The sequence below is a fragment of the Lithobates pipiens genome, unplaced genomic scaffold, assembly GCF_037356315.1.
Source record: "Lithobates pipiens isolate NorthernLeopardFrog02 unplaced genomic scaffold, aLitPip1_a1.2 Scaffold_16, whole genome shotgun sequence".
Classification (NCBI taxonomy): domain Eukaryota; kingdom Metazoa; phylum Chordata; class Amphibia; order Anura; family Ranidae; genus Lithobates; species Lithobates pipiens.
Window position 1 is genome coordinate 539,011,956 of NW_027507748.1, and position 26,273 is coordinate 539,038,228.

The 26,273-nt window shown below is 41.5% G+C and overlaps 1 protein-coding gene across 1 annotated transcript in view; it reads left to right on the forward strand.

Annotated features, from left to right (window-relative positions):
• Positions 1–9,961, forward strand: part of TAMALIN (trafficking regulator and scaffold protein tamalin) — a 42,358-nt gene extending 32,397 nt beyond the window's left edge. Inside the window, exons 5-8 of the mRNA XM_077483279.1 lie at positions 1,924–2,017; positions 2,281–2,347; positions 4,309–4,375; positions 7,183–9,961. Of these exons, the coding sequence (XP_077339405.1) occupies positions 1,924–2,017; positions 2,281–2,347; positions 4,309–4,375; positions 7,183–7,619 (665 nt within the window). The 3' untranslated portion in view covers positions 7,620–9,961. The remainder of the gene's footprint in view (positions 1–1,923; positions 2,018–2,280; positions 2,348–4,308; positions 4,376–7,182) is intronic.
• The last annotated feature ends 16,312 nt before the right edge of the window (positions 9,962–26,273 follow it).

Genomic DNA, 26,273 nt, shown 5'->3' on the forward strand with positions numbered 1-26,273 from the left:
CAGCATTTTTGCTTGTACATGATTCGATGATAAAATCTGCTGAGCTTCCCCCTCATTTCAGAGCTTCCCCTCAGATTTACAGCAACTGCACTTCCAAGTGCACACTTGTGTAGTGCCGAGTGTGTTTGCCTTTAGTAAATCAACACCACTGTAACATGTGGGTATCCAGATAGTAAACCCACAAGATATTAATGAATAAATTGCATCTAAACTTAATTACAAGTCTCCTTTATTTTCTTCACCCTCTCTAAGCTAATCTTGTCAGCAGATATAGGCTGCATTGGTCTCTGGTCCTGGTGCTCAGCCACAACATAGGGAAAGAAGTACGTTTTTGGTGCTCAGGCAAAACATAGGGCTGGATGTATGTCACTGGTACTGATCCACCACACAGGGCTGCATATGTCACTGGTGCTGATACACAACACAGGGCTGAATGTGTGTCTGTGGTCCTGGTGCTCTGCCACAACACAGCCCTGGATGTATGTTTCTGCACCTGGTGCTAATGCACAACACAGGGCTGGATGTGTTTTTGTTTTGGTACTGGTGCTCAGCCAGAACACAGGGCTGGATGTATGTCTCTAGTACTGGTGCTGATCCACAGCACAGACCTGGATGTATGTCTCTGGTACTGGTGCTCAGCTACAACACAGGGCTGGATGTATGCAGGAAGTTCTACTTATTGAATGGTTATCCAAAGGCAGCCAATCAATAGAACTGCCTGCAAACCAATCCTGCCCAATGTTGCGGTTTATTGCTAGATGTCAGTGATCAACCCTGACAGAGCTTTGGGTGAGAACCCAAAGCGATCGGGAGTTCATTGCAGGTGCGTTTTTAGGCATTATGGCTTGTAGACAGTGTTAATAAATTTGTGTTCTAGTAGAATTCAGGTCTGAGATGGGTACACATTGGCCAAAAATCAACCAGTTTGGTCAGTGTTCAACTGTCTTTCCAACAGAATATTAAGAGAAGTGCCAACATTTTGTAATGTATGGGGGGGGGAAGGGGGTATCCTTTGTCCCAACAAGATAGGCCAAAATGGACTTTGATAGTACCATACAAAAAGCTTAGGGTAACAAAGATTGTAATAAAATTTAAATTTTTCTATACCAATCACAATTTAAAATACATAGGTTTAAAAGAGAGAGGACAAAGCAAAAAGGCTCTATATGACCACAATTGATGTGACACTAGAATGGTTTTACTATATGAAAACCATTCACTCGACATGTTTAGTAGTGGCTTGAGTTACCGCTTCTTCAGGAGTGTGTATGTGTGTGTGTGTGTATATGTATGTATATATCTATATATATCATTTTTTATGTTCAAAATCAAATAGGTCACAAATGGTGATTTTATTTTTGTTGCTCAAAACCATAGTTGCAAATAAGGCACTTTTTTTTTTTATTTTTTTAATCAGTTTCACAAACTTGAAAAAAGCAAAGCTTTTGTTAACCCCTAACAATGATCAGATAATGACCTCTTCATCATTCCTTGCTACCTGATGTTATCCTGTAGAAAACCCCAGCTTATCACGTACAGAGGTTTTTTATAGCTAACCTTAACAAGTTGAATGTCGGCCTAATAGTGGATACCTGAAGTGACTGGTGGATTTTATCAGATTGTTAGTCACTTGAAGGTACAGAGTTACTCTGGGTTTAGCTAAGGCTGGAAAAACCGGATATTGGAGTAATGGTTTATGGCACCATTAAAGGCTCCTTTTAGTATTTTTTATTACGCATAAGCTGGCACTTTATGGTTTCATTTTGTGTTTCTTGTTCATTTCACACCTTTTATCCTTCCTAATTTCAGAAAGATTTTCCTAAAGCTAGTGTAATATGTATGTAGCAGATCATTAAACAACTTTGATCTTTCATGTAAAGGGTATGATACGATGTCCTCTTTACACTTGTCTTATTTTTTTAGGTGATATAATTGCTGGAGTTAATGGCCTCAATGTGGAAGGAATCAGGCACAAGGACATTGTAGAGCTGATAAAGGTTTCTGGGAACAAAATAAGGTAACCTTTTTTTTAACACAAATTGGTTGTGATTTTGCTACCACTACATGTAGGATTCATGAGATAGAGAGAGATAGATAGATATATCTCTATCTGTATCTCTATTTTTTTTTATATGTATAATTTCTTTATTTTCTATGTGTAAATGTTTTAAATGCAGACTAATATATATATATATATATATATATTATTTTTTTAACATTGATCTGCACCACACAAGACCCTGTTTTTTATTTCGTTTCAATGTGTTTCTGTATTGACAGGTTGGAGACTGTTTTTGGTTCCTCAATCAGAAGAGCTGAATTGGAGGCCAGGCTTCAGTATTTAAAGGTATGTAGCAGTAATGAGATGAGCATAACCACATGGACTAACTAGAATATTTTCAGTCTTGAATAAAAATGTTGGGCATCCTGAACATTTTCCACAGCTGATGCTGAGCATTTATCTGTTGATGCTAATCTGTTAGTCATGCTTCCAGACAGATGCTATGCTAGGTTCACATTTGTGCATTGGGAGAATGTGTTCTAAATTTCTCATGTTCCTGCAATGCACAAAAAATGAGCGATCCTTTCTGCAAGCATGCAGTGGTGTCATTAATGTGGATGTAAACCCGATTTTTGAAATTTGAGCTGGGCACATATATCTGCAGTGTTTTAAAATCTCTTCAAACCACTATGTCACTGTCTTCTGCTCCATCACATATGATCAAAGCAGCCACAGTTTTGTGTTGGGAAGGATGTTATAAATTAGCGGAGCCATGAACGATTCAACAAACTGAGCTGAAAGCATCTGAGGTGTGGGGGTGTGTGCCTTTCCTCCAATCCGCTGTCTTGGCTGTGTGGCAGGCTTCACTGCAGTGCTAACTAGGAAGAGAATCTTCTAACACGATGTGCACTTTCTAAAGGATAGATTTTATTATATATATATATATATATATATATATATATATATATATATATATATATATATATATATATATATATATATATATATATATATATATATATATATATATATATATACATTCTCTGAAGATGGCAGATATACATATAAAACTTATGTAGGGAGATTTGTTTCATCCCTGTGTATCATCTAAAGCTGTTCACTTCACTGGGTAAATGTGAGGTTTTACATCCACTTTAATGGCACCCCAACACATCTGTGATAGTGTGAGTTATTTTTCCATGTGCCAGAAGCATAACAAAAATACAATGTTTTGGGCATGGGGCAATTAAAAAAAATAAATAAATAAAAAAAAATAGGGTCATGCACTTTTTGCATGTAGGACAGCTTATTGATATGTATGGGCTGCCTTAAATGTGACACACAAAATTGCACAAAAATGCACATGCCCTGTCGTACCTGCATAGGTGTAAACTGAGTGTTAGGAACTCTCTGGAGCAAAAATCTAAACTGCCATGAGAGGTAAGGTATGCATCCACTTGCCTCTTCCATTTCCAAATATCCTTCTGTCATAACCCGGTCATCGGTGCTCTACGTTCTGGAGTCTGTATTGGGGTTGCAGTAGTGTGCACCATGGAAGCCTATGTGGCTGATTATACGAAACAGTCAATGCAGATGGCAGCCACTGAAAGCCATGGAGCCAGATATCCAGAGAAGTCAAATGTGCAAGTATACATTTCACTCCAAACCTTGATTCCACCAGCATTTCAGTGTCGTGCTTCCTGAAATTCTGTTTGTTTTGCAGAATTATTTAGATACACTTTTATTGTTTAGCCAGCAGATCACCCTTGGTGACCTAACTTTTTCTTTCCAGTAGTTGCATAATACAGCTAGGTCACTGCCCTACCATCAGCCCCTGATAGACAGTGAAAAAAGGAACAGACTAATGTGTTCATCTGTTCAAATTTCTCCTGTCAGCATGTTCCTTATCACCATTTGAGAATCCAGCAGATCTGATTTCTCCTCCCCTTCCAAGTCAGAGCTATGCTGTACATTGGCATGTGAAAGGCTGATCTAGGGCTGAACATAAATCTTTAAAAAAAAAAAAAAAAAATGTAAAGGTCAATATGTTTCTGTCATCGGTATTCTGTTTCTGATAAGTCAAATTTGGGAAATATACCGTAGTTGCTTTTAAACTACATTTGATGAATACTTAATGTTCCATTTTCTTAATAGCTGCCTTAAATTTAGCAAACCATTTACAGATTAAATAACCGTATAAAATGCAAAGACCAAAGTAATATGCACATGTGTTTGGTAAACAAGATTATTGGAGAGGAGTAAAAAGTAACAGATGTTTGTCCTTTATTGTCCTTTTTGCCCTACAGCAAACTTTGTATGAGAAATGGGAGGAATATCGCTCACTCATGGTGCAGGAGCAGAGACTCCTACATGGTAAGTGTCCTGTATTTAATTCCTTGCTGCTTACTCCACATGTGGTTATTGCATGTTGGGAGCAAACCACTTCAGAGCTAGTAACCCTGCAGGAGAGGGGTCATATAACCAGTTACAATGTGTTACCAATTAATCCTTCAGCTCATGGTATTTTGTTTTAACAAGTATTTTCTTCCCCTAAAATGTTCCTGTTTTAGTGTTCTTTTCTTACAGATCTGTGCTAAGTTTGTAAGGCTTCCCAGAATTTAATGTAACTTCTCTTTTTTTTTTTTTTTTCTCGCTGATAATCCTACACAATTGCAGTTCTGCTGCTACTCTACCCTGAGTGTTTCAGGTAGAGATCAATAGCCGTAAAGGCCAATGTCTTTGAGGAAAGTCCACTCAACAGGGTTGAACGATCACTTCCTATGTGACCCAAAATACTAGTGTCCCCCCCACCCCCTTTTGCTGTTTTAAGCACTGGCCCCATAGAAGTGTTTGTAGACAATGACATCACTTAATTTCTCCCCAATTTGCCAATGTGTTTACTTTAAAGGTATATCTAATGACTAGCCCACATAATTAAAAATATATATTACCTGCTCTGTGGGGGGGGGCTACTTGTGTGGGCTTGCTCTTGAGCTGCGCTCTGTGTGTCCATTGACATATACAGCGTGGCTTGGCCCTACCCACTATCTTCACTGGCTATGATTGACAGCAGAATCTCCATACTCTGGCACGGCGCTGGGTCAAGATCAGGCTCAGGAAAGTTGGGGGGTGGGCGCACAAGATTTTTTATTTTTTTTGCATGCATTAAGATAAACGCTCTGAAAGTGCATTGGTCTTGGGACCCAGTCATTAGACTGGGTGAGATATTCAATAGTCTGGCATGAAGTGGAGAGCACAGTTTTTTACTTGTGCTTACTCTATTTTGCAATGATCCATGCATTGTTTAGTCCAGTGTTTAACTCCAGTCCTCAAGGCGCCCCAGCAGGTCATGTTTTCAGGATTTCCTTCAGATGAAACGGCTGTGGCTATTACTAAAGCAGTGAAACTGATCAAATCACCTGTGCAAAATAATGGAGAATCTGAAATCATGACCTGTTGGGGCGCCTTGAGGACTGGAGTTGAGAAACACTGGTTTAGTCTGCATATTGGCCGTTGCCTTGTCCCTACTTCAATGTTTTGTTTTGCAGACCGAAAGGTATCCCATCACATTATATACAGGGAATAGGGGTCAGGCATAGGTGCTGCTGCACCCCACCTTAAAGTTAAATTAGTGTGGCCCCTTGTGTACTTTGTTGCTGTTGGTATGAGTTTCCACCAAACATGTTAAATGTTTGGTGGAAACTCTGTAAATATGTTAGCTCTGTGCCCTTTTTCTTTATGTAACGCTTTAGACAGCCTTAGGGAACACTATATAATGGTCTGACTGGGAGTGCTGACCTGGACAGGCTAACGTCATACAATGCCAGGGATAACATATTGGAGAAATTAAAGTTCTTAAGGGTTTTACAAGTCTTGAATCATAGCCTCACAAAACACGAATTTCATACTACAAAATCTAGAATATATATAGATTGAAAACACATGACAGTTTGTATAGACGTTTGTCATTGCTGCCTGGGGATCAATTTTTGTCTGAAACGATAATGGATGGCTATAAATGTTTTATTATGCCATGTGTGTTTTTTGAGGAGTTACCTCCCATTTACAACTTCAGATCTATATTAATGTTGTTGGGTTATGGTATCAATTTCCTAAATACAACATTTTTACAGAATTATGCCTTTAATGAATCTGCAAAATTGCTATATGTGATACCATGTCCAATTTCTGAATTGCGTTGGTTTACCTTCATACGAACATGAACAACTATATCAGTGTTTTAATGAGAAGTTGCAGTCTTCATTCCTTTAGACCAGCCTTTCTCAACTGGGATTTTATGGAACCCATGGGTTCCATGAGCAATAAGCAATTTCTGCCTCTCAGATAAGTAACCACTGAGCCATAGAGAGTATCTGACCCAAAATGAAACCTCTATTTTACAGGTTAACCTGTACAGACTGCTCCCAAGCTTTGCCCTATTAAAGAAGTACACTGAAATCAAATTTGACAGGTTTCGAAATATACAATGACTCGAGACTGAATTGGAAATGTGTTTTAATGGCATTTTATTGTCAAAATATCTTATGCTGCAGATATATATTTTATGTATTTGCGCTTTTATGAACAATGCTGGACATAATCACCAGTCATTTTCTGTGATGTGTTCACCCCCTACATGCAAGGTGATTCGTCTGATTAGTGTGAAAGTATCTGCTGGAATTGGATGTGCTTGGTAGCGAGGGCTTAAAACACATCTGCAACCTCTGATTTCTTCAGTCACATCATTTTTTACGTTAGACATATCCCTACAGAGTAGTTGAAAGGTAAACTGCCCATAAACTAATAGATTTCTTTAGTTCAGGGTCTTGTTCTCCATACGCACAAATGATGTGGGTTGACAAAATCACTGGCTGAAGGAATACCCAAACAGTGCCTGCAGCTAGTTGACTGCAGGAGCTACTTGCACAAAAAAAATTGTCTTGCAGAGCCTCCCCCTGTTAGAATTTTTGGACGATTCCTCTGCATTTTGTATGGCCGGCTTTTGACAGATAATTCTGTGTAGACAAAATTGCAAGCTTGAAGGGCCATGTTTTTTCAGAACAGCTTGCTTGGATATAGTGCTCATATTGGCACTTGCAAGGGAGATGTTTCTTTTGGGACCTAGTTATGAGATTTTTGTGTTGGATTGCAGAAATGATTCTTTTTTGTACTTTTTTTAGGCATTGTCGTGAAGGACCCCAGCGTATATGACACATTGGAATCTGTCAGGTCCTACATCTACGGAACAGTGCCTCAATGTACCAAAGAACCTCTGCCAAGCACCCTGGCCACTGGAAGTATGTGCAGTAGTGCAAGTTGCTTAAGTACTGCCGAGGACAATGAGGATGCTGTGTATCAGACGTGCTACTTCAACTCAGACTCTATAGATGAAATTAACAACATTCCCAATAAAAGCACTCTCAAGCCTTACAAGTCACCACTAACTCGTAGCTCAAGTGTAAAGTGCGCAAGCCCCACAACGAACTGGGATAAGCCAAAAGAGCAGAATAACTTTGCATCTTTACCAAGGAAAAAACACAAAAGCTTTCGCAAAAGACTCTTAAAGTTTATTCCTGGACTAAACCGATCATTAGAAGAAGAGGCCAGTCCTCTTTAACACTTCTTTATATGAACAGTTAAGTTATTTATTTATTTTGGAGGAAAAAAGTGATTTGTATTTACATTGTTAAACTTTATTGTTAAACTTTATAACATGTTTTTCATTAAAACGGTTTGGCAAAGCAATCGGCGCCAAACGTTAGGATTTTCTATATAAAAAGAAATGCATCTGTTCTTCCATTGGCTTGAGTGGTTCAAAGGCTTCCCAAAGGCGTAGCAGAGCCAGCAGGAGGCTGCTGCACAGTGAAGAGTTTTGTCCTAATTTGTGCCGTAACTGAAGCTCTGCTGTCACCGTGGGGGTACATGCAGTATACAAAATATTACACATCAGCCTCTTAAGTGTTCTTTTGGCTGAACACACTCTCCGTTGTTTACTAGTCTGGCCAATGCTTACACAGTGATTGTCTAAATGGTTAATTTCCTGCACGTATAGTGAACATTCATCATACAAGGCTCTCACTGAAGTGGTGTTGGGGAATATATGTTCATGATGAGTGATGACTGACAGCTTCTTATGTAAGGTTCTTTCAAAACTCTGTGCCCATTCACCCCATAATGCAGGTCCTAAGGGATCGGTCATATACCTTACCTCTGTTACTCTGTCAGATGCAACCAAATGCCTTTATACATGAAAGCTGCATTATTCTGTGTGTGACTAAGCAAAGTACACGGTGTGTCAAAAATACAGCATTGGAAATTTTTCCAAGGTTTTACAATGTAACCCATTGGCGTGAATAAGCTTTTCTGAAATGGAAAACAATGTTTTTCTAAGTTTCATACATATTGCATGCACTGGAAAATTGTACATAATCCATAAGTAAAATATACAGTGTGAGTGAAAGCCCATGCTGTGGCCATATATAGATTTCTTTCCTTGTGTTGGCATGCTGATTGAAAGACACCTAGCAGATCTTTATCCATTCTAAATGAGGGTGGACAAATCTTCCATGCTAGCTCTTGTATTCTAACAGCCAGCACCCACAGCTGCTTGAATACCCAGACAGTGACTGCATCTGATGATTTTTCATCTGGCTCCTTTGGCAGCTTGATTGGACAGTCAAATTTTGGTTGTGACGCCAAAAAAAGCTTAAATTGGCCAATATTTGGGTCATGTAGGGCAGCCTTTAAAGTTATGGTGAATTCCACCCTCTCCTCCTTCCCACCATTGGTTCTGCTTCCTTATAGAAAAATCAATGCTGTCCAATACTAGGTGTCGGCTGCAGTCTCATTTCCTTGGGATTCCCAGCCCTATGAATGGTCAGCTGCAAGATGTTTCTATGGGCTTGGCAAAGCTTAAAATATAGTATATGGCATTTCTGGTATTCAGGAGCAAGATTTTAAACTTGAGCAAACTTTCTCTTGTAAAGGCCCATGAAAGAAATCCATACATGGCACACCTTCTAAACCTGAACAATACATTTGTGGTTTATTTACGGAAGCTAGGGAGTGCAAAAGCGGGCTCACTTCTGCATAGAAAACAATCGGCTTCTAACTGTAGCTTGTTCAATTAAGCTTTGGCAATAAAACCTAGAAGCTGATTGGTTTCTATCCAGAAGTGAGACTGATTTTGCACCCTCCAGCTTTAGTAAATAAACCCCTTTGTGTCAACTGAAACAGTATTGGCAACTAATGTGCAATTTTTTCAGATTTATAAATCTTCCCTGTTTTCAGTATTTAAGGAAACCTGTTACAGAGAAAAATTAACGGATTTCCATAATGCTGATTTGCTGGCTTCAGTGACTTTGGGAGTCACTGACTGGGGACACAATTGCAGATTAAAGGCTCTGACCTGGTTGCTTGATTGTTCCAGGTCAGTGACTGTTATGCTGTTGCTGTGAGTTTGATACCTTCAGCCAAACAACTGCCAGTTTCAGGAGGAGGTCAGGCTCCTATTACATGACTATGCTTGCTTTGTAGCAGTGATGGTTGTGTTATCGGTCATTTTAGGCTGGAGACTGGCTGTAATGTTTGACCACAAATCGTCCTCGCCCCCCCCCCCCTTTTTTTTTTTTTTTTTTTGTTCCAGCACAACATCCCAAAAATAAAGCTTTCGTAAAGCTTCAAATTGAATATTCTATACTTCTGTATATTGTGTTATCAGACCTTCTACTTAAATTGGCTAATAGTTTGTTTTACAGTTGTATGATTATAGTGTTGGCATTCCTTTACAGGAACAGTATTTGCAGTTTTATGCAGCATGTAGGTGCAAGTTGAAGGAAGGTATCTAATGTAAATCAGGTTTTATGTATTTTTCTACTTTAGTGTTTGTTTTTACCTAAATTTACATTGGTTAACAGCCACTTACATGCATTTCCACTAAATAAACTGAGCAAAGACGCATACACTGCTTTTGTATACTGCATGTATCGTGTTTCAGATGTAAACATGAAGTCGTGAATAATGTGAATGGCACCATTGCTGTGTGCAATAATACTGACTGCTACATGCTCCCTCGGATGAGTGAGGTCAGAAGCAGTTATGTTCAAACTTATCATAGATCATCTATTAACAGCCTTGTTTGTGTAGCTGAAGGAAGAAAATGTCCTCTCTAGCTTACTCTTTTTTACCATTTCAAAGCCAACTTCAGGAATTCAGACAAAATCTACCCTTGCAGTAATTAGCATTATATTGTGGCGAACCACGCTTCTGCTTTTTAAAGTCAAAATATGATTCCTTTGTGGCCTGTTGGCATCCTTGCCCTACACATTTAGAAAACTGACTTGCTAGGTTTCTGGATAAAGGCACCGAAAAGTGGGTGACGAAAACAAATCCCAAGGTAGGAAGTTCTCTATTATAGAATAGTTTTTTCTTAGTTTGGACCAAGTACAAAATATACCCAGACCTGTGTTGAATCTGTATTGATGAAGGTAAAACTGCACATTTGCAAAGTAAAGCCACTTTTAGGGGCCAGTTCACACCAGGAAACATCCTGTGTTCCTGTGCAATTTTACATGCGGTGCGATTTGTGCCCATTCCTTTTAAATGGGATTAGTTGCACTGAACCACACAAATATTGCAAGCACTACTTAAAAAAAAAAAAAAAAAAAAACACTGCAAACGGATTGCATGTTACTTCTGTACTATGCAATCCAGGGCCAACAAACTCGCTGCGATTGAGGTTTCATGAACTTTAACATGGACATCGGCTGCAGATTGCAACTGCAGTGTGGGATTCATGCACAACATGCAGGTTTTCTGCACTGTGATCTGTTTTACAAATAAACTGATTGGAGCTGAAAAAAGTTTCATACATTTTTTACTTTGAGTGTTTTTGTAGTTGGCACAATATGATTTTAGAATAACCCAGAGAAAAAAATAAAAATAAAAAAAGACAAACCACAGTTCATTTAAGTGATTTACTAAAAGCAAATACTGTGCACTTTGCAAGTGTAGTTATTTTTCCCAGAGCTTAGTGAATGCGGATATTCTTTACAATAAAAAGCATCACCAATCAGGTACAAGGACAATAAACATTTTTGTTAGTGCATGTGGTAAAACACTGCTGATTTCCATCATCCAATCATGTTCAAAGCTCTGGGGAAAATTAGTGCAACTGCACTTGCCTTTAGAAAATCAACCCCATCAGAGTCCCCACCGTAAAGCATGGTTCCCATCAGAATGCTCCTTTTTATCTGTCCTTGGAGTTGATTTACCAAAACTAGTGCACTCAGTCTGATACAGCTGTGCATGGTGGCCAATCGCCTTCTAACTTCAGCTTGTTCAATTTGATTTTGCACTCCCCAGCTTTAGTAAATAAACTCCCCCCATGTCAGATTCCACAGCAGAGTTGTGCCCTTTCCATCAGGCTCCTCCTTTTATCAGAATCCCCGTCCTTGGAGGCTGGGTAAAATCTTCCAGTGGGCTGCAGTTTGGAGACCCCCCCCCCCCCCCCCCGCACAAGAAGTACAGGTGCTTCCCTTTTAGGCAGATTGGAGTTTTAGGATCAACTATAGCAGGGATATGCAATTTGTGGATCTCCAGCTCTTGCAAAACTACTAGTCCCGTAATGGCTGTTGGTCTTGCTATGCCTCTGGGACTTGTAGTTCTACAACAGCTGGAGGTCTGCTAATTGCATAACTCTGAACTATAAGCTTCAATGGAAAAAAAGTTTTCTGGGTGCTCCTATGTGTCTGGAGGAAAACAGACTGATCTTGCATGGCTTATTGCTCCAAAACACAAGGTGGGGGGGGAAAAAAAACCTTTGAAAGTGTCCCAGGTAGCTCCTGTCATACTTTCAGCTTTTGAGTAACAGAAGAGCCATAAATTCACCATTTGCAGGAATAGCTCCTGAAACTTACTTTTACAGTCGTAAATTGTAATTGTAATCATCAGTGTATGAAGTACACTGCACTTTAGGATTAGTGGTCGTTTAAATCAGCAGATTTTTCTTCAGGAACTCTGAGCAGACCAGTTTTCCAAGAAAGTAATCTGCCTGCTGTCCTGGAATGACCCTGAGCTGCTCTTGGCTTCACTAGCAGGTCTTCAGTGCTCTACCTTTTACATGCTGACTATCCACTGTGTTCTATTACATTAATGATTCTGATTTCATGTAACATTGACACAGAGGAACCAATCTGTACAACCCTGTAACTTGGTCCAGTCAAGGTCTATTTATTTGAAAGGAACCTGCCAGCATAGAGAAACGAGGGCTGCATTGGTTTAGGGAATGCTTGCTGTGATGCAGTCATCTTCGGTCTTTTATCAATAAATGGTTTACTGATGCATAACCAGCATGCACAGCACTTGATGATCACACTTTATTTCAGGTCAGTGATTTACAAGTAGGAAAGCAAGGAACAACATGGCAACCTGGATCTTACCACTTCAAAAATTAACTTGGAAATGGTGTATGTCATCTGCACAGGGTTCCCTTTTAGATTGAGAGCCAGAAAGATATGGCTTTGCTCCTTCCCCCATTACTATGCCATGACAGTGAGTTGGATGTTTTCCCATTAATGAATACCTGTGATGAGAAAAATAATGGGGTGCCATAGCAGAGCTACTGCCTAGTTTCCTGGCTTCAATACTTCTGGTTTATTAAAGTGGATGTAAACCCACTCTCAGCCTTTATAAACTACTGCAATATTGGTTATCTAGAAGGATATACATGCCTCCTGCATGTATAATTCTCTCTCTCAAATGTCTCCCCTCTGTCTTCTATAAGCCCCAAAAAAACTTCAGATTTTGTGGGTGAGTCTGTTTTGCAGGGCTCAGTGGGTGGAGTCATGATGTTAGTAGACTTCCCGCCCCCTCCACACTCCCCTTATCAACATGTATTTTCTCCTGTACGTTTCTTACACTGAACTTCTGCTATGATCTCTAACATCCAGTCAAAACCCAGATAAGTCCCCACATGACTTCAGCATGCCCAATCATGCTGAGGTGTGGAACAGCCAATCCTTGCAGAGCAGCAGAAGAAAGGAGTTGGAAGGAATTAAAAAAAAATAATAATAATAATGCATGTCTAGTGCACCAGATATGTAAATCACCTGTCACTCACAGCATGGGGGGAGGATTTGGCAAAGTTTTTCTCTGTTAAGCTTTATCTCATTAAAACAATAAAAGATGATTGCTCAGAGCTGAATTAACTCTTTGTGGCAAAACTGGGCTCAAATGATATGAAATCTTATACTCCTACATTATGACATTAAAAATAAAATTTGGGTTTACATCCACTTTAAGGCACAACAGTCTGTGAAAAAGAAAATGCAGAATCTTCTGCCTCTATCGGAAAGCTGCTTATACACAAGTTTTCTGTAAGACAAACCTATCGTTTTCCCCCCACCCATGCTAAACTCCACGGATGGAAGAATCTCCCCTGCGACAGCTGTCAGAATACAGCAGTGGCTGCATCTGGCAAATGAAAGGTTGGTCTCTGCTAAAAGACACCCTACATACATTCCAACAGGGCACTCACCCAGCTCATATGCTGCAGTAGAAGAAAATTTGTCCAGATGGCCACCCTCCCAAACGATCCACTTTATGCTACATTCATAACCCCATGAGTAATTGCTGAAAGTGTCAACCTCAACCTCTCCTCCACTGTGTCTTGTCCTGCCTTGGATTTTATGTCTAATGTACAATAAAGTGGAGTGCTTGGGAGTGTGGCCATCTGGACATCCTTCTTGCTTCTAGTGGCTTCATATGATTGGGTGCAGCCACTTTTCAGCAACCATTTTTCTGCCCGCCTCCTTTGATTTTTCAGATCAAAGTATATTGGGCAGGAGGATGACAACAGGGCCGTCCACTGCTTGAAATTTGGCCAATTCATGAGGAACTGACAAAATATGCTGTGTACGGCCAACCTATTTTTTGTGGCTTAATACATCAGTATGATGGCAACTAACCTTTTTAAAGAGTCAGCAAATGCAGCCTACCTATGTGTTTGTTTTATTTAGGGAAGGGTTGAAAGACTTTATAGTTGATTTTAGTTTTTTTTTTTTTACTGTGTCCCATTGGAGGGAATTTCACTTCTTTTCCTAGAGATGCAACAAAATAATAGAGGATATCTCCACAAAGTAAGGTGAATTTCCCTTTGGGGTGCACCCACACTGGCAGTCCTGACCAAGCCCAGGTATGGTTCACCCCCTTTGCCTGGTTGGTGTAGTGTGCTCTGAACCGTATTTGAGATCACTTGGAAGAGGTGGTCTTGGCATGCTTCACTTGTGGTCCAGTATGGTTTTCTTCAGTGTGAGTGCAAACCATTCCTGAGCACAGAAGCAGGGTTCACTGTGGTCTGGATGGCAGAAGTGATGATGTACTGTAAGTATGCCTGGGAACACTTGCTTATAACCCAGGGCAACAGCGGGCCAGCAAGGGGGTGGGGAGGGTGGATAATCAAACTTGACCATGGGTCCGTTCAACTGTGTGCAGTGTGAGTGCATCCTTGGATAGTTTTCATAAAAAGAAAATGGGTGTTCCCAGGGCAGAACTTAAGGTGTTTGGGGCCCCGGGCTTGAGTCACTTTCAGGCCCTACCTTCTGTACAGTACCATATTTATCAGAATATAACACGCACTCCAAGTTTAGGAGGGAATTTTAAGGGAAAAACTTACATTTAAATGCCCATCAATGCAGTCTTATCAGTGTTTATCTGAAGCCTTGCCCATCCATCTTCAGCTTTGTCATTTGCGGCCTTGTCATTGCAGTCTTGAAGTTTAAAAATAGCGCTGTCAAGATGCAGAGTCCTGTGTATCTTGGGCTCTCTCGGAAGCTCTCGGTTCCTCCTGCCGGCTCTCGACAGCTCTTGGGTCCACTCAGCGGCTCTCTCAGTCCCGAGCGGAGCCAAGAGCAGCCGAGTGTACTCTGCTTAGCTCACAGTCACGCCCAGTCCCTCTATTATGACCATCATAGGGCGGGACAGGGCGTGACTGTGAGCTGAGCCGAGCACACTCAGCTATGTATCTCGATGGGGCCCCCTATTGGGCGGGGCTCATGAGCCCAGTCAAGCCCAATGGTAAGTCCGGCCCTGGGTGTCCCAATTGGAGGACTTACCCTCCACCTCTTGTTCTAGTGACAATTTGGATTTTCCATCATTTTTTGTAGCAGTAGCCGGGCAAAAAGTGAGGGATCTTTGTAGTGGGGACAGAAAATACCGAGGTAAAAAACTGACATTTTGGCAATAGATATACTTTGATACTACCTCCACTATATTTTATGTGGGTTTCAACCACAGCAGGGCACTCCCAGTTTTGTAGAACTATGCTATATCTATGACATTCTACATGCCTCCTTGTGTGGGTGGAATATTTGCTGAGAATTGTTCCCATGTGTACATGTAGCTATTACAAATCTCCTTTGACACAGTACAATATGCCAGTCAGCGGTACACTGGCAGGCAGAACAAGCAGCATGTGCAGGACAAATGTTACTGCATATTAGGGCCTCACAGCAGCAACAACCGCAAGATACATTCCAGCGTCCCGAGGAAATCTCCGCAGCTGTGACAAACTATGCACAGGAGTCATCTCGGAGCACAATGGCTGCACAGTGTGGCGTCCATTCCCAGGGAGACTTTTGCTTCTTTGTTTTTATGTATGTGTACGTTGTTTAATATAATTGCAGAACTGCATATTTTTTTCCATTTGCGTTCAGCAGTTCCAAACTTGCTGTGTTCAAAGGTCATTCAAGACTTTGTGACCGAGTTACTCAAGCAGCATGTAACTTCACATTGAATCTCTTAAGAAGAGGTGGCAGAATGGTTGTTATAAAATGTACTTCTATGCTAGAGGACTCTGACACTTATCTAATAACATGCTGTCATAGCTCTTATGAAAACGATTAGGTCATGGCAGCTATTCATGTTATAGGCGCTCCTATGATAAGGGTTAAGTAATAAAAATGATATACATGTGGTCCCATCTTAAAGTGACACTAAACTGCGGAGTAAAAAAAAAAAAAATTCCATTGAAGTTTGAGCTGAGCTTTGTAAATCTCTGACTGGGTGAACAAAATATCTTTTGGCAGGTAATACAGCTTCCTTAAATGTATTTCAGTTTGAAATATGCCCTTCAAAGCAGTTGATTGAGAAAAAAAAAAAGAAAGTATATGAATATTTGTCACTTTAGAGTGATAAGAGCTACATTTGGGAGATTGCCATGAAATGAGTGGGGTTTGCTACACAATGTATAACCTGTGCGGTGCAGAATAACTAAGATCAATGTCACCTGGAAGAAAAAAATAAAAATATTGCAATGTGTTGGAAAATTTGGTTCATGACAAAATGGGCCCAGAAGAGCTGAGGGTGGAATTGTTTGCAGATCAGGACTCTTTTTGTACCTGTGTTCTTCCTACTCAAGGCTTGCTATCCAGTATTTCTATTGGTAAGACACTGGGCAGGTTTTCCTCAAGCTGAAATGCCTTACCTACGCCGATAGGTGCACAGCAGATGTGCGTTCAATATGAAATAACATAATGTCAAAACCTTTTGACTTTATAAAAATATTCATGTTCCTTAGCATTTTATCCATAGGGTTTTTACATATGTGAGGTTATGAGAAATGGTGCTCCCCAAACAGGATATTGCATTAAACTTGTAGGTAAATAAGAAAACCAGGACCTTCACTAAGGCCCCTGTCTTAGTGGAAGAGTGGGACTGATAATAAAGTTGCAAGTGCCTTCACCCAGGACAGGGTCTCTGTGAACATAGGGAATCCCTTCTTGGGGAAATGAATTCGTAATCTAATCAAAGTAATTGGGAGCAGAGGAACTACTGCAAACAGCATATACAGTAACATTAACCATAATTATATAAATACACAGAATTATGGAAATAATACAAGTTGTATATAAGAAAAGATTAATAATTACACATACGTCCAATGTACAAATGGGTATTATCAGCAAAGAGCCCAACAGGAGTCCTGGCGGAATCATGCACTTATACTCGGGTATATATACTGTAACTGTTCAATAATAATAATGATACCTTCAAATGAATGTTGCAACAAAGTTCAGTTGCAGGCTCCCCTGATGATCTTGGTGTTAGAGACCATGAAGGCAATATCTGCGATGATGCGGAGACCCTCCAGCTGTTGTTCCACCAGCCTGGAATGCAGCTTTTCACCAGCAAAAACTGTGGTGTGGCAGTGGAACTCAGAACCAGCCTATCTATAATGCCTGAGGCCGCGTACACACGCGGGGACTGTTCGCCCAACTTTGTCCGTCAAACAGTTTCAGCAAACAGTCCACTCAAAATTAGCATGGACGGACATGGCCACACACGACGAACGAACGAACAGTTTGCTGAAACCGTGCGCGATGACGTGAACGGCACGTACGACGGGACGAAAAATACGACGTCCTATACACTGCATTATAACTTTCGGCGTGTAAATCCTTTCTGAGCATGCGCGGAACTTAGTTTGACGAACAAGCCTACACACGAGGGGACTGTTCGCTGAAACAAAGTTTCAGCGGACAGTTTTTCGGAATTTCCAAAAAACCTTGTTCAGCGGACTGTTCGCTGAAACTGTCCGCTGAAAGCCCACACACGGGCGGACTGTCCGCCGAAACACTGTTCAGCGGACAAAGTTGGGCGAACAGTCCCCGCGTGTGTACGCGGCCTAATAGTCCATAGTAGCTTTTAATCTGTTAACTGGACCTCTAACTACCAAGTGCCTATGCTGACTATAACCCTAAACTAAAACTAGCTATATAATTCAAGCTGAGAAGGGACAGGTTTACCTAAAATAACAGGAGTTGCATATAAACTCTATTTCAAAAAACAGGTTCACCTACTAACATATAACAATGTAACCACTAAACATTCACACAATATCACAGACCTAATTATCTGGTATAGTGTACAGTATGAAAGATAACAACTTCTGTCACCAGTCTTTAGATATATACCCAGAAGCGATGGGCAACAATAGTAAACTATTAAAAATAGGAGCACTTGCCTAATAATTCCCTGCTTCTGGTCTGGATTTAGCAACAGCTCTTCCATAAACAGGATGTGTGTCTTGGGCTTTTTCTCTCTCTTCACCTCACCTCCTTCTGGGGTTTCCAACCCAACAACCAAAAACAGGAATTTCTACACATAATTATATGATAAGCAGCACAGATATTTACCCATACAGACAGTACAGGGCACAGATCCCTACCTAGGACAATTTAAAGCTGAAGTTTAGGTATGACATTTTTTACATTGTTACATTGGTCTAGCTTGTACCAATGAATGTATGTAAGTGCCATACCTATGAGATCTCTATGGTAGATGGAAATCACTGTAGTAGGCACTCCAACTTCAGTGAGCTCAACTAGCTTCCAGGTCCCATGCCCAACGGCTGCCCTGCTGGTTACTAAACACCAGAGGGCACTCACCTGGCAGAGGTACCATTCGGAGGGCACTTCTCTCCACCATTTTCAATCAGAGAATGCTTTGTATTACCTTAATGTCCCCATGCTGAGTGAGGGACCTGTGTTCACAATGCAGTAGTGCAACCACTTGCCTGGGAACCCAAAAGCTAGTGGAGATCACTCTGGTAGCAGTGCCTGCTACAGTGATTTCCAGCTTTCACGGGGATCCCACAGGTGTGGCACATGCATATTTACATCCCAAAACATATCTCACTGTGTTGAATGTTTCCTCCAGACTGCATTGGCGATGGAGCATAGTGTGAATAATTTTTAGCCTGAATGATTAGGGGGTATTCAAAGAGCTATATTTTTAATACCTGAACCAAACTACAACACAGATGGAAATGCCTCCAAATAGTGTAATCTACACAAACATCAAATAACAGCATCAAGTAGAGATCATGCAATCATACATGCTACATACTAAATTTACATTTAGGCCTCATGTACACTGTTGCTGGTAAACGGACATTCAGAGGCAGTTGGCTGCTTTTTTCAGCTGCCCCTGAACTCATCCAATTTTATTTATGTGTACATATACACAGGTTAGTTTAATGTCATTTTTAGGCAGTTACGTTTATAGGCTTTTCTTTGAAGGAAAAAAAAACGAGTTCAGGCGCTGAAGTTTCCGACGTTTCATACGCTAAATGCGGTAACTCACTTTTAGGAGCATTTCAGGAGTTTTTAATTTCTGGCTATTTTGAAAAAAAATAAACTTTTTTTTTTCAAACGCTTCTAAACGAAAACGCTGCTAAACATGACATGTAAATGCGGCAAAACTGACGTTTTAAACATGGGTTACTATCTGTCAAGTTAAATCGTTCAGGAGAGGTTGTAAAAAAAGTCCTGTGTACATTAAGCCTAAGATTGCACAATATATGGTTATTTTTTTCTATTTATTAACCAGTTGCCGACCGCCGCACGCCGATGTACGTCGGCAGAATGGCACGGGCAGGCATAAGGGCTTACATGTACGTCCCTGCGGCGGTCGGTTTTCGTCCGGGAGCGATCCTGGACGAGGGGGCGGCCATTCATTCATGGCCACCCCCTCGCGATCGCTCCCGACGAATAGGAATCCCCCGTGACATCACTTCCTCTCCTGTAATGTAAACACAGGAGAGGAAGTGATGTATTCTCTCCTCCGTGTCGGTATTTTTCGTTCCGACACGGAGGAGAGCGGATCAGTGAGTTGCACCAACACTCTACACACACAGTAGAACATGCCAGGCACACTCACACCCCCCCTTTACCCCCCGATCACCCCCCCAATTACCCCTGCCCCCCAGTCACAGTGACACCAATGTCATTTTTTTTTTTTTTTTGCATTGGTTTCATTTGTGACTGTAATAACTGTTAGGGCAGTTAGAGTTAGCCCCCTTTAGTTCTAATGTACCCCCCTAACCCCTCCAATAAAGGTTTAACCCCGTGATCACCCCCCGTCGCCAGTGTCACTAAGGCTGGGTTCACATTGCAGCGGTTTATGAGAACGAATGTGATTCGCACCGCACTGCAGTGCAAATCACATCCTATCTCTGTGCGATTCGAGTTCAGCCATTCGCCGCACCCGCCGCACCCGCCGCAAATTCGCACGGGATCCTTTTTTTGGCCCGCAGCAGAATCGGATCGCATGGGTGTTCACACCATGCGATCCGAGTTTGCAGATCGCACTGCGATATGCGAACTGATCTGGGGGTGTCAGTAACATTTCACTGACACTCCCAGCAGTTCGCATAGGGCAGTGTGAACTGCCGCCGGGAGGCATGCGATGCGGGAACCCGCCGCGGATTCGCGGCGTTTCCGCATCGCTCCAGTGTGAACCCAGCCTAATAAGCGATCATTTTTCTGATCGCCGTATTAGTGTCACAGGTGACGCTAGTTAGGCAGGTAGGTATTTAGGTTCGCCGCAGCTTTTTATAGCGCCAGGGACCCCCATATACTACCGCATAAAGCCCCCTGATTGCCCCCTAGTTAACCCTTTCACCTATGATCACCATATAACTGTTACAGGTGACGCTGGTTGGTTAGTTATTTTTTTATAGTTTCAGGGCACCCGCCATTTATTACCTAATAAAGGTTTAACCCCCTGATCACCCGGCGGGTGTCATTTGTGACTAATAACTGTTAGAGCAGTTAGGGTTAGCCCCCTTTAGTTCTAAGGTACCCCCCTAACCCCCCCAATAAAGGTTTAACCCCGTGATCACCCCCCGTCGCCAGTGTCACTAAGGCTGGGTTCACATTGCAGCGGTTTATGAGAACGGATGTGATTCGCACCGCACTGCAGTGCAAATCACATCCGATTTCTGTGCGATTCGAGTTCAGCCATTCGCCGCACCCGCCGCAAATTCGCACGGGACCCTTTTTTTGGCCCGCAGCAGAATCGGATCGCATGGGTGTTCACACCATGCGATCCGAGTTTGCAGATCGCACTGCGATATGCGAACTGATCTGGGGGTGTCAGTAACATTTCACTGACACTCCCAGCAGTTCACATAGGGCAGTGTGAACTGCCGCCGGGAGGCATGCGATGCGGGAACCCGCCGCGCATTCGTGGCGTTCCCGCATCGCTCCAGTGTGAACCCAGCCTAATAAGCGATCGTTTTTCTGATCGCTGTATTAGTGTCACAGGTGACGCTAGTTAGGCAGGTAGGTATTTAGGTTCGCCGCAGCTTTTTATAGCGCCAGGGACCCCCATATACTACCGCATAAAGCCCCCTGATTGCCCCCTAGTTAACCCTTTCACCAGTGATCACCATATAACTGTTACAGGTGACGCTGGTTGGTTAGTTATTTTTTTATAGTTTCAGGGCACCCGCCATTTATTACCTAGTCTCACTAGTGTACCCCTAAATTTAGGGGTGTCTACTTTCCAAAATGGGGTCATTTGGGGGGGGGGTTTGTGCCATCTTGGCATTTTATGGCCTTCAAAACTGTAATGCCCTTAGAAAGCCTGAAGGCGGTGCTTGGTTTTCGGGGCCCCGTACGCGGCTAGGCTCCCAAAAAGTCCCACATATGTGGTATCCCCGTACTCAGGAGAAGCAGCAGAATTTATTTTGGGGTGTCATTTCACATATGCCCATGGCATGCGTGAGCAATATATCATTTAGTGACAACTTTGTGAAAAAAAAAAAAAAAAAGTTTGTAATTTTCCCGCAACTTGTGGCAAAATATAAAATATTCCATGGACTCAACATGCCTCTCAGCAAATAGCTTGGGGTGTCTACTTTCTAAAATGGGGTCATTTGTGGGGGTTTTGTGCCATCTTGGCATTTTATGGCCTTCAAAACTGTAATAGGTAGTGAGAAGTGAACTCAAAAATTTACGCCCTTAGAAAGCCTGAAGGCGGTGCTTGGTTTTCGGGGCCCCGTACGCGGCTAGGCTCCCAAAAAGTCCCACATATGTGGTATCCCCGTACTCAGGAGAAGCAGCAGAATTTATTTTGGGGTGTCATTTCACATATGCCCATGGCATGCATGAGCAATATATCATTTAGTGACAACTTTGTGAAAAAAAAAAAAAAAAGTTTGTAATTTTCCCGCAACTTGTGGCAAAATATAAAATATTCCATGAACTCAACATGCCTCTCAGCAAATAGCTTGGGGTGTCTACTTTCTAAAATGGGGTCATTTGTGGGGGTTTTGTGCCATCTTGGCATTTTATGGCCTTCAAAACTGTAATAGGTAGTGAGAAGTGAACTCAAAAATTTACGCCCTTAGAAAGCCTGAAGGCGGTGCTTGGTTCTCGGGGCCCCGTACGCGGCTAGGCTCCCAAAAAGTCCCACATATGTGGTATCCCCGTACTCAGGAGAAGCAGCAGAATTTATTTTGGGGTGTCATTTCACATACGCCCATAGCATGTGTGAGCAATATATCATTTAGTGACAACTTTGTGTAAAAAAAAAAAATTATTCAATCGCTTGAGGCAAAAAAATAAAATATTCAATGGGCTCAACATGCCTCTTATCAATTTCCTTAGGGGGTCTACTTTCCAAAATGGGGTCATTTGGGGGGGTTTTGTACTGCCCTGCCATTTTAGCACCTCAAGAAATGAGATAGGCAGTCGTAAACTAAAAGCTGCGTAAATTCCAGAAAACGTACCTTAGTTTGTAGATGTGACAACTTTTGCGCAAACCAATAAATATACAATTATTGACTTTTTTTTTTACCAAAGACATGTGGCTGAATAAATTTTGGCCTAAATGTATGACTAAAATTGAGTTTATTGGATTTTTCTAATAACAAAAAGTAGAAAATATCATTTTTTTTCAAAATTTGCGGTCTTTTTACGTTTATATCGCAAAAAATAAAAATCGCAGAGGCAATCAAATACCATAAAAAGAAAGCTCTATTTGTGGGAAGAAAAGGACGCAAATTTTGTTTGGGTACAACATTGCATGACCGCGCAATTACCAGTTAAAGCAGCGCAGTGCCAAAGTGTAAAAAGACCTCTGGTCATTTACCAGCAAAATGGTCCGGTCTGAAAGTGGTTAAGCAATCAGCTGCTACACACAGGCCCATCATGAAAGGGCAGGCAAAACAAGCAATTTCTTGGGGCCCCGAGCTGAGCTATAAGTTGCAGCCTGTAGCATGGCCAAGCTCCTCTTCCTTCCTCCTGCAGTCCTTGTGGTACCAGAGATTCAGTTTCCTGTTCCCTGCCGGACTGACAGGAAGTGCACACACTGAGTGCTCATTTCCTTTCAGTCCAGCCGGCCGGGAACAGAAAACGGAATCTCCTACCACGTGGTACGCGGTAGGGAGTGGGTTAAAAAGAAAACAGGGGGGGTGGGAGTAGTAAGGGGGGAGGCAGTCATCAAGACCCATTTAGTAATAAAAATATGGTAGCTTGCTGACCATAATAAAAACAATTACCATAGCTTTCTTTCCATTTTCTTGCTTCTTTTTTTTTTAATCAAAATCAAAATTTTGGTAATATTTATTAAAGCTTTTTGCAAAAATTTACAAAGCAGAAAAAAAGACTCTACAGTACACTGTAGCAAATGTTCAAATTGTATGCACATTATATGCAACAGCAGTATTTGCACTGTGAACCTTTTTTATTTATATAAACTGTTGGTGAACTTAAACTGTATCGCTATGCTGTGATTCCGGTAGGCTTTGCGCGTGCGTGTGTGCGTGGGTGCGTGGGTGCGTGGGTGCGTGGGGGGGGGGGAGTTGGGTGGGCCTCCATGTCCATTTTGCTTGGGTTGGGGCCTCCAAATTCCTTCAAATGGCTCTGGCTACACATAATGATAATTGATAGTGAAGCACAATTGAACCACTAAAAATCAAGTATATAGTGCTAGTTCTTAGTGTGCCCATAGACATTGGAGTGGGGTAGGGGGAAGTGATTCAAATAGCTTGTCCTTTCACTGTTGTTTTCAGCCTTTTAGACTGGAGCTGGAGGCACTAGTAGATTGCCTTCCCACCGTGCTCTGTAGGTTGAACATAACCAGTTGACCATTCATGTGTAGGGACCGGGCCACAAACAGATCATCTCTGGCCAACTTCTGACTGCAGAAAGACTTTGATATGCAGGCCCAGAATCACTGGGTCACAGGTTTAGGATTAGGGCAGGTAGGCCGTGTCACCTTCATGTATCTCCATACTATGATTTCACTTATAACAAAAGTGTATCTGTAAGCAATTGCTTTTTTTAATTTTATTATTTCTCCTATTAATCTTATCCCATTGCTTTTTTTGTGTATTGTCTTACATTTGTTTTCCCATGACATTCGTTTGAGTGTTGTCTTCCATTTGTGTTTACATTCCAGCTAAGCTTATTCTGGTATAAAGTATGTTTCATCATAGGATTGGTCAGCCATAGACATGAGATGTTCTTAGGAATCTTGTTTTTATGCTCCTAATTGAAACCATGCAGGTGAAAGAACTTTTCAGAAATTAGCATGCACTGAAAGCAGTCTGCTTAGAAAAACTACACATATACTATAAAAAGCCATGCCAGATTGTATTAATCTTTTTTCCACCTGCAGAGAAATCATTGTAGCCCTGACCTTACAACCCTTACCTTCCTTGATGGTGTTAGGTTTGTTAGGTTAGGTTATGTTCATACCGCCTTAAGGACATTATTACAATTTTTAACTAAGACTTTGAAGGTTATTCTTTGTACATCTGCCCCACCGAATGTCCCTGTAGCCTGTACTATGTCACGTGGGCTGTGATATTTGTCAGTAGATATATCAGAAATTATCACTGTTCTCACAGGTCAGCTCTAGCACATAAACATACACTGCTGTTTCTGATCTGTATGATGTTTTTCTCCAAATTACTTTCTATTCAGTCATGTTCAGCTTAAGGCAAAATCTGCCAAACCAATAAACCTAAAATCATGTCTAACTTGTCCAAACCCACACAAAGTCTCAGAGCAGGATGCTGGAGGCTTGACACATCTTGTGTTGCTTCCAAATGACTAAGGCCTGCAGCCCCAGGAGAAGACACGGGAAGTTGTTGATTGTCCTGCACATTTTCACATCAAGACTGAAGAGTTTGCATTTGCTGATCTGCTTGGACATCATATAGTGGAACACACTGAAACATATCTGTAAATCTAAGATGCAGCTTCCTGGGTTGATTACTTCTAGACAGATACACGTTGAGTGTGTTACTATACAATTTCCTAGAGCAAACGGTGCCTTGTGGTATTACGATTATAGAGTTTAATGGATTTGTCATTTAGTACCTCAAGGTTCATAAAATCCTGCTTTCTTTAGCAGAACTATGTCCAATATCCATGAATATCACTGAGAACAGAAAAAAAGCTGATGTCAAGACATATTCAATTACACCAGTGGCATCTAAAATTAGTTATTTTTCATGAAAACATTTATTCATGGATCGAGATCAGGCTTAAGTAAGTCTTATTGGAGGGGGGCTGAGGGAATGGGGAGCTGCAGACTGAAGTTTTTTTTACCTTCATGCATGAAGGTAAAAAAAACTTTCAGCCTTTGGAACCACTTTAAATTGTGATAATAATGCATTCGAACACTGTTTAAAAGCAGCTGAAATTGCTATATCATGGCCTTACATATGTCCAGTATAAGAGTTCCCCAGCAAAATGATCTGTTTAGATATTGGCATTCCAAGCTTATATGTTTAATAAACCCAAATTTATGAAGCTTGTATTATGCTAACAAATAAATCCTCCATGGAATTTATGTAGAAAACCCCAGGTCATTTCCTTTCTTTTTTGGGGTATAAAAAGATATTTGTACATGTAAAAAAAGCTGTTTAATTTGATATTTCTTTAACTTACTGTAGCCAGATGCTGGGCTACAGCAATATCGAGATGGAAGCATTGCCCTTTATTCTTCTCTGCCTCTACTGAGATATTGATGCTGCACCATCCTCTTCTGGCCGGCAGGGGGACAATAAAGTCAAGCAAGCCCAAAGACTTCTATGCAGAGTGCTGAGAATCCTGTGAGTTGTAGTTTGAGACAACAGCCATATAATGTCTACACTACAGATCCCATCTGGTACTCTGCAGTAGGATTGGAGAGATGATTTTTGTATAAACTGCCTGGGAATGTTCTTCCTCTTGGCAGGGAGAGAGTTAGAAAGAGAGAGTACCTCTGTCTGAATATTCGTCTGCCAGCTGAGATCATGAGATCAGAGCCTGAGAATGGGAGTGTGGACACCCAGGGGCAGCGCAGGACTACCCACATCACAGCACCTGCACCCCTGCCACAGGGAGACTGGAATGTCCACTCACCTCTGCTTCCCACCACTGATCACCAGAAGCCTTCGAAGAGGGACCAAGGGGGCTCCCCTTCTGCAGTT